Source organism: Ceratotherium simum, chromosome 22 (genome assembly GCF_057802395.1).
Source record: "Ceratotherium simum simum isolate JZ-2026a chromosome 22, ASM5780239v1, whole genome shotgun sequence".
NCBI classification, from domain to species: domain Eukaryota; kingdom Metazoa; phylum Chordata; class Mammalia; order Perissodactyla; family Rhinocerotidae; genus Ceratotherium; species Ceratotherium simum.
Window position 1 is genome coordinate 50,517,020 of NC_141921.1, and position 10,543 is coordinate 50,527,562.

Consider the following 10,543-nt stretch of genomic DNA (forward strand, 5'->3'; position numbering starts at 1 on the left):
GGCCAGCTCCACGGCTCCCTCAGGCAAACAGTATCTCGTCCTGCCGCGCTGGGGACAGACCACCAGCGCGTGGGCCAATCCTCTCACCCTCCAGTCCCTGTGGGGGCCACGAGACCCGCGACCCCGCCCGAGTCCGGACCACCGCTCGCAGGACGCCATCCCGGAGCAAGGAGAGCCGCCGCCCGCGCCCTCGGGGGAGGGTCGTCCCGCCCAGCCCCTCGCCCACCACCCGCGAGCCCCCGAAGAAGCCTTGGGGCTGCAGTGGGAGCCTCGCGATCTCCCGGGCCCTCGTGCGGATGGTGAGGCCGCGCCCGGAGCCGGCACCGGCCGTAGTGCTTCCGGGTCGGGTCCGGGACCGCGGCCTCACCGGGGCGCCGCAGGGCCTCCTGGGTAACGAGCCCGCCCCCGCCCGCAGAGCTGATGGGCAGGCCTGATAGCCAATCGCGGCAAGGAGGCCCCGGGTCGCCCGCCGGCCGAACCAATGGCATGCGGCGCGGCGGGGCGGGCGCGGCCGTAGCGCGTCGCGAGGAGCCGCCCTGCCGGGAAGGAGCCCGAAGGGGAGTCGGCGGCACAAAATGGCGGCGGTGGCGGCGACTACGGCCGCGGCCGGCGCTCCGGGGACGGCGGCCCCTGCGGCAGCGGCCGGCACCCCGGGCTCGGGGAGCGCCGCGCCCGGGTCTCAGGGCGTGCTGATTGGGGACCGCCTGTACTCCGGAGTGCTCATCACCCTGGAGAACTGCCTCCTGCCCGACGACAAGCTCCGCTTCACGCCGTCCATGTCGAGCGGTCTGGACACCGACACGGAGACCGACCTCCGCGTGGTGGGCTGCGAGCTCATCCAGGCGGCGGGCATCCTGCTCCGCCTGCCGCAGGTGGGGGGCGGCCGCGAGCCTCGGCCCGGGAACCGCCGCGCCGGCGCCGGGGCAGGGGCCCTTTTGGGCGCGGGGCCGGGCGGGCGGCGACCCCCGACCCCGGTCCTCGTCCGCGCCCGGCCCGCGCCTCCCTGCTCCGCCGCCGGAGGTGTGAGGGCGGGGGGCGGGGGGACGCCAGGAGCCTCTAAGCGCGCGGGGGATGTGTTGGTTTCTGCTCCTGTGTCGGGGTCCCGGAGAGCCGGGGACTAACTGCGAAACCTTGCGCTGTGCGTTTAGACGCGACGGAGACCCTCTCTCTTCCAGGTGGCCATGGCTACCGGCCAGGTGTTGTTCCAGCGGTTCTTTTATACCAAGTCCTTTGTGAAGCATTCCATGGAGGTGAGGGCGTTTTTCTCACGGCACCATTGAGAGGAGACCCGGTGTGGTTGTGTGCGGGGCCGCTCAGAGGAGTGAGCGCCTGCCCTCCGGTCGGGCGCCCTGCTCGACGGGCTGGGGACCCCCGGTGCGGCAGAATGGCTTCTCCCTAGTGGCCTTCTCCTCGGGGCGCACCTCCTCTGTGCTTTTAGTCGCCCCTCTTAAGCCGTTGGAGACTGAGAATTGGAACAAACATCTGTGTTTGCAACCTTCTCGTTCCAGCATGTGTCAATGGCCTGTGTTCACCTGGCTTCCAAAATAGAAGAGGCTCCAAGACGGATACGGGACGTCATCAACGTATTTCATCGCCTTCGACATTTGAGAGAGAAAAAGTGAGTCTTATCAGATCTGGCAAATGTTTGTGCTTCTTTCTACAGTTATTAAGTTACACTGGCATTTCTGAAACAAAGTTCAGGGTGTGAGGTTTTAATCTTGTGCCCAGAAGAGAGTCCCTAACAGATACTGCTGATGAGTGAAGGGACCTCAGTGAGGAGGACAGGGCACTGTGGCTACAGTTTTGCTGGCATTGGTTTCCTAATTTGCCCTTGGCAGTCTCCGAATGCTCTAGAGCTGGGTTCTCAACCTCGGTGCTGTCGACATCTTGGGCTGGATGATTCTTGGTTGTGGGCACTGTCCTGTGCGTTGTAGAATGCTTTGCAGTCTCCTAGCCTCTATACAGTGGATGCCAATAGTTCGTCCCTCAGTTGTGACAGCCAGAAACATCTCCAGATGTGGCCCAGGAATAGCAGAAGTGCCCCTGGTTGAGAACCACTGCCTGGACCTTAGCCCAGCCTTTGTGCTGCTAAATAAACGGAACTCCTTCGGCCGTGTTTAAACCTCATGTTCCCCTTGGTTCTCTGGTTTCCCATACCATCATCGTCCGCATGTACATTTAGGTCTTGAGCCCGAAAAAGTGCATTTACTGCTTGTGCAGTGAGATCTCAGACGCTCCGCTGTGTTCAGTCAGTGTTTATTATGCATCAGAGAGCTGTTTATTTGTGAGGAAGAGGAGGGAGGGTTATTGAGAAGGGATGAGTAGGTTAGTGTTGGGGCTTGAGGAGGACTTAGTGGTTTTGTTAGTTAAAGGAAGGGAAGTGAACTTCCTAGCTGCATCTGTATCGTGGTATTCATAGTAGATACTATCTGGAGGTAATCATGCGACTTGAAAGACTTTGTTTTATTTGACCCTTGTGTAGACCTTATGTGGTTTGTGTTTGTAGGAAACCTGTGCCTCTATTATTGGATCAAGATTATGTTAATTTAAAGAACCAAATTATAAAGGCAGAAAGACGAGTTCTCAAAGAGCTGGGTTTCTGCGTCCACGTGAAGCATCCTCACAAGGTGGGTATGTGGCCCAGCTGCCACGTGAGAGCCGCCCCCTCCCCCCGCCGCCACATCACTGTTCCATGCTCACTGAGATGAAAACTGGAGAGAATTAAATGTGTCCCTGACTTGGTTTTCCAGCTTATGTCTATAATCTGAAAATAAGTCTACTTATCAGTCTTCTTGTATCATCTGTGAATTTTAATAATATGTTTTTAAGAGTTTTGGAAATGGCGTCTTTTAAGTTTGAGCTTTCAAACATAGTGCTGAGGGGCTGGCCCGGTGGCTCAACCAGTTAAGCGCGCACACGCCCTGCTGCAGCGGCCTGGGGTTTGCCGGTTCGGATCCCGGGTACGCACTGACGCACCGCTTGTCAAACCATGCTGTGGCGGCGTCCCATATAAAGTGGAGAAAGATGGGCAAGGATGTTAGCCCAGGGCCAGTCTTCCTCAGCAAAAAGAGGAGGATTGGCAGATGTTAGCTCAGGGCTGATCTTCCTCGTGAAAAAAAAAAAAAACTAATGATGAACTTGGAAAAAGGGAATCTGTCAGTTTACGTTTTTCTTTTTTTTTTAAGATTTTATTTATTTTATTTTTTCCCCCCAAAGCCCCAGTAGATAGTTGTATGTCATAGCTGCACATCCTTCTAGTTGCTGTATGTGGGACTCGGCCCCAGGATGGACGGAGAAGTGGTGCCTCGATGCACACCCGGGATCCGAACCCGGGCCACCAGCATCGCAGCGCGCGCACTTAACCACCAAGCCACAGGGCCGGCCCAAGTTTACGTTTTTCTTTCTCAACAGCTAATTTTCTAAAGTTGCTGTAGTAATAGCCTTATTTCCTGTTATGGGGGAATTGGAAGCGTTCTGAGCGCTTGTATTTGGAAGTGAATAAAGCAATTTGCAGCACGTGTTAGTTGAGGAGCATGGCTGCCATACAATACCACGGGTACTTTCTTTGTTACACTTAAAAACAAAACTAGTTTTTAAGAGAGCTTGCTATTTGCATCTTTGCTTTCATCTCCTTATTATTGGTAGGTTTCCTCATTTTTTCTCTCTTGTTTGTTTGACTTTCTGGCATTAATTCAAATTCTCAGCAAATTACTCACCATAGATTTAAGAGCTTTTCTTTGATTTTCTGAGAGTATATTCACACCATGATTTGTGTAAGTTGGTGACTGGGGTACAGAGATGTTTAGGGCAGGCTAATCTCACTGGTGGAATGAAGACGAGAGTGAAAACCGGCCCTGTAGCGGCTAGGAAAAACGAGGCCTTCCTCGCTGTGGCATGCAGCTGGGTCCTTGTGTGCTTTCCTGCTGCCTGGCTGCAAAAGCAAGTAGCAGGCGCGTCACCAAAACTCGCCTCCAGCCGAGCTGTGCACCGGGCATGTGACCAGGAGCCAACCCTGGGTCTACCCAGGGGGTAGACCATGAGGCTCTTATTTGCTGCATGGACACCCTCAAGATCTGAATTCCGGGTTCTCAAGGTTCTTGGTAATAACTGCCTGACCCGTATCTTCCAGATAATCGTTATGTACCTTCAGGTGTTAGAGTGTGAGCGTAACCAGCACCTGGTCCAGACCTCATGGTGAGTTGATCTTCTCTGTTTTCTGAGACCAGCAAGGGCAGTGCAGGAATATGTTGGTTTGAGGCACTTGGGCAGTGGGTAGTCGGTCCCATGACTTGGTTGTGGGCTGGAGTTGTCTGAGTGCCCAGTGTTCCTGCCCTATAAATTTGAACCAGCCTCCCAAAATATCAGGCACTGGTATAACGGTAAGGTGGCCCGTACCCTCCCCCCACCCTCAAGGAGAGCAGTCAGTGGGCTTCCCTGTGGGGGCTGTTGACGTGGCACATCGGGATCTTCCCCAAAGGTGCCTGCATGGACTTAGTGATCTTATATCTCCTGTGAAATTGCTGCTAACTGTTAAAGAGAATCCTGTGGGAGAGGGGGGATAAAGCGTTTCTACAATTCTGGGGACTGGTTTTAACAATGCATATGCTAGAAACGAAGCCTGACGTAATAGTTCAGTGCTGGGTGCTGTGTGAATTTTTTCCATGGAGTTAAGTCTGTAAGGGTCGTTTTTGCTGCCTGAATTGTCTGGTGCTATGCTGTGTCTAAGAGAGAACCCATTTTGACTTTTCTTTTCTGTACTCTTTCAATCAAAGGGTAGCCTCTGAGGGTAAGTGACTAAGACTTCTCCTCTGCTGTCCAAGCGCTTCGGTGCAGGGACAGCGGCCGTCCTCAGCCAATCCAGTGCAGGCTCTCCGCCGAAGGCTGGCTCTAGATGGTGGTACGCGCACGGTAGTCTAGTGCTGGCCGACTGCTGCTGTGGTTCTCTGACGGTTGTGCTTCTTGTTAATCCTCTGTCGTGCTTTGGTAATTGTATTGATTAGAGTTGATAACTGTCTTGAATTTTGTCCCTTTAAAACTGCTGTACCTGTGCAATAAAGATGCAGTACCTTTCTCTTTAAAAAAAATTCTATGGAGAGCTGTAAGAATTGGCTGATGGGAATTCAGACTTCAGTATGGGACTGTGTCATTATTTCTGGAAGTCCTAAAGTTGCTCTTTTTAGCAGCTAAGTGTTGACACATTCTACCAAAAGGTGTGCATCTTTAAATTATTCTATGGACACTTTTTATATTGTAACTTATTTCAAATATAGCAATAAGTTTATATGTTTTGAAGACTTCTGTTGTTAGGCCATAAAAGTTAATGGATTAATATATCGCTATTTGAGTACTGAAAATGTTTTATTAGAACCAAAAAAGTTACTAATGGTTATGTTTATAAAATGTTTGAACTCTTCACTTGCAACCCTCCGGGACTCGTGGCCTTGGCGCCATGACAGGCTTTTCCTTGATTACCTCTTGACGCCCGGAGCAAGAGCTTCAGAGCCAGGGGCCGCTAGTTGGCCTGTGTAGGATTTCTCATTGAGAAATCTCTGAGTGGGTTTGTATGTTACCTTCTGCAGGGTGTTGGGCAAAGATACGGGGTGACAGGCGGGGGAGTGTGTCAGTTCCATCCAAGCGTGACTTGGCTCCCTGTATATGTAGCCTGACTCTCAAGCTTGCCTTAATTGGGGTATGTTAGGAGACTAAGTACATGACCTATTCAGCTGGTTTCTCGTGAAATTAATCTTTTGTTTTTGCAATACTGATAAAGTGAATATGAGGTCTGATTTTGGTCTATTAAATTAAATTCACTTAGAGAAATATATCTAAAGAAAAATGTTGAAAATATAGCCAATTTTAAAACCTTTTACCTTTTTAAAAAATGCAAATGTTTTGTATTTTCATATCTTCTAAAGTATGATAAAGTTTTTTAAATGTACTGATTGTGATGAAACTTGTAGTATTTTGTTGCTTTTGTCTGATTTTATGAATGTTCATTTTAAGACTCCTTGTTGAAATGGGACAATCTGGAAACAGTTCTTTGATAAACCTGAGAAGAGGACTTCCCTTTGGGCATTGAGCCTTCCTCTGCATGATGTTCCCATGCACCCAGGGGTGTTTCCCCTTTTCCAAGTGGCCTCCCTCATGGACGAAGAAGGGCCAAGGCTGTGAGCACCTCTTCAAGGAGAATGAACGCAGGAGGACAACTTGTCTCAGAAAAGCCCTTGCAGGCTCCATGCTCAGCCAGTTCCTTTGAGTTTGCATGCTTCTCTGCACTATGGATTTTGAGCATTTAGATTTCTTTCCTCAAATACATTTTAACACTACAGTAGACATTTTCTTTCTGAGACATTGTGCTTTGCATGAGAGCAGGCCAGTAGATGAGAGGGAAAAGTAAAGTTAAAGTCGGTTCTCTTTCATAGCAACATGTATTGTCTGACATTCAGCCAGCTTTTTAAAATTTTTTTCAATAATTTCCCTGTCTTCCTATCCTGTATTCAGAAGCAGCAGCTAGAATGTTTCTCCATGAATTCTTGAGATTCACAGGACTGTCTAGCCCTAAGTCTTAGCAGTAGACTACTTAAAGGAGTAGTGACTTCATCTAGATGATGCAGACGGGGATCTTGAATTGCCCAGGGCGTGTAATTCCTCCTGCTTTTGGTTTGCAGGAATTACATGAATGACAGCCTTCGCACAGATGTTTTCGTGAGGTTCCAGCCTGAGAGCATTGCCTGTGCCTGCATTTATCTTGCTGCCCGGACGCTGGAGGTCAGTGCTGCAGCACCACGGGGTGGTCCAGTCTGCATCCTCCTCCAGCCTCCATGAACTTTCATGTCGTGTTCTTCAAATTATGCTCATCGATGCCAAGAAAACTGCTTCTTGGTGCCCAGCAGGCTTGGTTTCCATTGCCCTAAGAACCTTGTTATCCATAAAGAAAAGTGTAACCGTGACGGCATTTGTGCTTACAGATCCCTTTGCCTAATCGTCCCCATTGGTTCCTTTTGTTTGGAGCAACTGAAGAAGAAATTCAAGAAATCTGCTTAAAAATCCTGCAGCTTTATACTCGGAAAAAGGTTCTTCTATGTTTTTTCACGTAACGCATGCATTTGTGTTTGACTAGAAGCATCTGGTTCTGACTAGATGGATTTTGGCTTTGATAGGTTGATCTGACACACCTGGAAAGTGAGGTGGAAAAGAGAAAGCATGCCATCGAAGAGGCAAAGGCACAAGCCAAGGGCCTGCTGCCGGGCGGCACCCAGGTCCTGGACAGCACCTCAGGGTTCTCGCCTGCCCCCAAGCTCGGTGAGTGTCAGGGCGCATGAGTCTGCTCCCTACAGGGTGGCCCTCCTTTCTTCCAGATATTGAGTCTGCCACTGGTCTGAGCACTTTGCAAGCACCAGTCCCTGGTGAACACTTGGTGATCTTTGAAATGAGACGGGGGCTCCTAAAGGAGTTTTGTTTTCATCCTTTTCTGTTTCCAAGGGACATGGACAGGCTTTCTGAAATGCTTTTGTTTACCCAGCCTACCCAATTAGCTTGTCTTTTGATGAAAAATTTTTTTTTCTTTGTGAGGAAGATCGGCCCTGAGCTAACATCCGTGCTAATCCTCTTTTTGCTGAGGATGACTGGCTCTGAGGTAACATCTATTGCCAATCCTCCTCCTTTTTTTTTTTTTTCCCCACAAAGCCCCAGTAGATAGTTGTATGTCATAGTTGCACATCCTACTAGTTGCTGTATGTGGGACGCGGCCTCAGCATGGCCAGAGAAGCGGTGCATCGGTGAGCGCCCGGGATCCGAACCCGGGCCGCCAGTAGCGGAGCACGCACTTAACCGCTAAGCCACAGGGCCGGCCCTAATGAAAGTTTTATAAATCTGGGACAGTAGATTGTGTGGTCAGATCCTAGAGTTACGCATGATGCCCGTCCCCAGGCCCTGAGGGAAGGCAAGCGAGCCAGGTGGCCTTCTGTGTCTTTGGGTTGCCTGTTGATGTCTGAGTCCCAGGCTGGGAGCAGGGAGTTAGGATGAGCACGTCTTTATCAGTCCCATGGAAGAGACATGATCTTGCTCTGCTAACTCGTGTCTTATCAGAACAGTTCTCTAATGGTTGGGTTTTAACTTGTTGTACTTGATTCCAGTGGAGTCCCCCAAAGAAGGAAAAGGAAACAAGCCTTCCCCACTCCCTGTGAAGAACGCCAAGAGGAAAACGGAGGGTGTGAAGAAGGCCAAGGCTGACAGCCCGGTGAATGGGTGAGTACCGGAGTGCCCCAGCGGGCTGGTGGGGTTGGCTGGAGAGACTGCGGGTCTGTAACTGCCCCCACCCTGTTCTCAGCTTGCCTAAGGGGCGAGGGAGTCGAAGTCGGAGTGGGAGTCGAGAGCAGAGCTACTCAAGGTCACCATCTCGATCTGCTTCTCCTAAGAGGAGGTGTGCTGCTCGGGGCTCACTGGGGGGCTTGTACCCGGCGGGGTGGGTGTTTTCCCCAGGGTAGCTGGAGGTAATATGGCTGCCCCTCGGGGAACAGTCACTCCTGACCCTGAGGTGGTTGGGGTGGGTGGTCACTCGCTTGGTGGTGCTGTCCTTCCTCACAGGAAAAGCGATAGCGGCTCAACGTCTGGCGGGTCCAAATCACAGAGCCGCTCAAGGAGTCGGAGTGACTCCCCCCCAAGACAGGCACACCGAAGCGCTCCCTACAAAGGTTCCAAGGTGAGGAGCTACCGGAAGTCTAAGGACTGCAAGTACCCCACCCAGAAGCCACACAAGTCTCGAAGCCGGAGCTCCTCCCGCTCTCGAAGCCGCTCACGGGAGCGGGCAGATAATTCTGGAAAATACAAGAAAAAAAGTCATTACTATAGAGATCAGCGACGAGAGCGTTCGAGGTCTTATGAGCGAACGGGCCATCGATACGAGCGGGACCACCCTGGGCACAGCAGGCATCGGAGGTGAGGCTCAGCGTCCCGGGGGGCTGCCCTTCAACCTTCAGCGTGTACACCTCGGCATCACTGGCCCTGTGGCACAACTCTTTTTGGAAATGGTTTATTGACTCTGGACCTTGTGAGGAATTTGGAGATGGAATCGAGAGGCCAGAGAGGTGCCCTTTAGGCCAGCCTGGGCGTGGCGCACACCCGGCAGCGCAGGGCCCACCTCAGCAGCAGCCCTGCAGCAGCTGGATGCGGTAGCAGATGAGCACGTCCAGGTGGTGTGGCTTGGTGCTAAGGACAGGCTGTCTCTTCACTCCTGTATCGATAGTCAATTACGTCAAACCAAGAAAGTGAATTTTAAAACCTTTGCCTATATTAGGTTGTACTTCTGTACATATCTTGCAGTGTTTCACAATGAGAAAATGGCCTTAATAGCCCCTTACTCTCTAGCCACGTTGTAAATAAACATGTGTTGAATACAAGTTAAAGCTATATATGAAATGAAAACTCAACTTGAATTCTGTCAGCTTAAAACTTGTGTAGAGAATTCCGATTTTTAAAATTTGAAGGTATTTAGATCTGTGTTGAAAGTCGTATATTTTTATCTGTGCGATGCTGAGTGCAGGCCACCAGCTTCTAAATAGAGGTTTCCTATATATGCATTTTATGTGGTTAAATAAATACAGTTCTCTCTACTCAGGACATTTGGAACGTTGAGGAATTTGTAGTTTGTCATTCTGCTTGCTTGTCACCATGCACGGCCTCCGGTACCCGTTCTAGCGGTATGTCTGCGCCACTGTCTCTGATCTCATTAAAGTGTCGGATTTTGTATTGAGCTCCTGTGTGCCTGCTCTTCTGTTGGAGGCTTGTGATGGGCCTGAGCTGTCTGTGTGTTCGGACAAAGGTTGCTTCCTTGGTGGCAAAGAAGGGAGGATTTGAAAAGGACAAAATGGGGGCCGGCCCCGTGGCTTAGCGGTTAAGTGCACACACTCTGCTGCTGGCGACCCGGGTTCAGATCCCCGGCGCGCACCGATGCACTGCTCGGGCCATGCTGAGGCCACATCCCACATGCAGCAACTAGAAGGATGTGCAGCTATAACATACAACTATCTACGGGGGGGGGGGGGGGGGGGTGCGGGGGGGGGTCTTAAAAAAAAAAAAATGAAGAAAAGGACAAAATGGTTCTGAAATCCCCTGTGCCCAAGGGACATTGGTTTGTAACCCCAGGCATGTGTGTGTCAGGCAGAACAAGGCACGTGGGGGTGTTCTGCCTCGGAGTGGTGAGCAGGTGAGTGGCTTTGGGCTGTTTCTGGGTCCTGCATGGGCTCTGAGGATGGAGGGCTGTGGGGGGCCTGTCACAGGCCCAGTGTCTGCTCTCCCCAGACCAGCACCTCTGTATGTCCGGGCAACCGGACGTGGCCTTCCTGGTGCGTGTGGGTCTGCAGAAAGATGCCCAGTACAGCGAAAAGTACGTGTAAGCAACAGTGTCGGCACCTGGGGTCCGGGGACTGATGGCTTGGAGAGGTTGTGCAGCCAGAGCGAGGGGCGGGCTCGCGGACAGACCGCAGCCTGTCCCCAGCAGCCACTCCGGAGGCAGGGGACAGCGTCATCGCGCGACCTCAGCTGT

General features: G+C 51.6%; 1 protein-coding gene across 6 annotated transcripts; it reads left to right on the top strand.

Moving 5' to 3' along the window:
* The first annotated feature begins 558 nt into the window (after positions 1–558).
* Positions 559–9,751, top strand: CCNL2 (cyclin L2). 6 transcript variants are annotated; one of them, XM_087447011.1, is made up of 11 exons: positions 559–872; positions 1,176–1,250; positions 1,509–1,618; positions 2,507–2,627; positions 4,130–4,194; positions 6,669–6,768; positions 6,969–7,073; positions 7,161–7,302; positions 8,136–8,247; positions 8,330–8,422; positions 8,587–9,751. In XM_087447011.1, exons 1-11 carry the CDS (start codon positions 576–578, stop codon positions 8,939–8,941), a joined length of 1,575 nt encoding a protein of 524 aa, XP_087303137.1. In that variant the 5' UTR covers positions 559–575; the 3' UTR covers positions 8,942–9,751. The 6 variants fall into 6 exon arrangements, with proteins under 6 accessions (XP_087303137.1, XP_087303138.1, XP_087303142.1 ...); XM_087447012.1 differs by lacking the exon at positions 8,330–8,422; XM_087447014.1 differs by lacking the exons at positions 559–872; positions 1,176–1,250; positions 1,509–1,618; positions 2,507–2,627; positions 4,130–4,194 and adding an exon at positions 4,773–4,786.
* Positions 9,752–10,543: the final 792 nt, after the last annotated feature.

Bases quoted from the DNA above. Each gene is read 5' to 3' on its own strand.
- CCNL2 (XM_087447011.1), top strand. From the start codon at position 576: ATGGCGGCGGTGGCGGCGACTACGGCCGCGGCCGGCGCTCCGGGGACG. The intron at 873-1,175 runs GTGGGGGGCGGC...TCTCTCTTCCAG, and splicing joins TCCTGCTCCGCCTGCCGCAG to GTGGCCATGGCTACCGGCCA. The intron at 4,195-6,668 runs GTGAGTTGATCT...TTTGGTTTGCAG, and splicing joins CACCTGGTCCAGACCTCATG to GAATTACATGAATGACAGCC.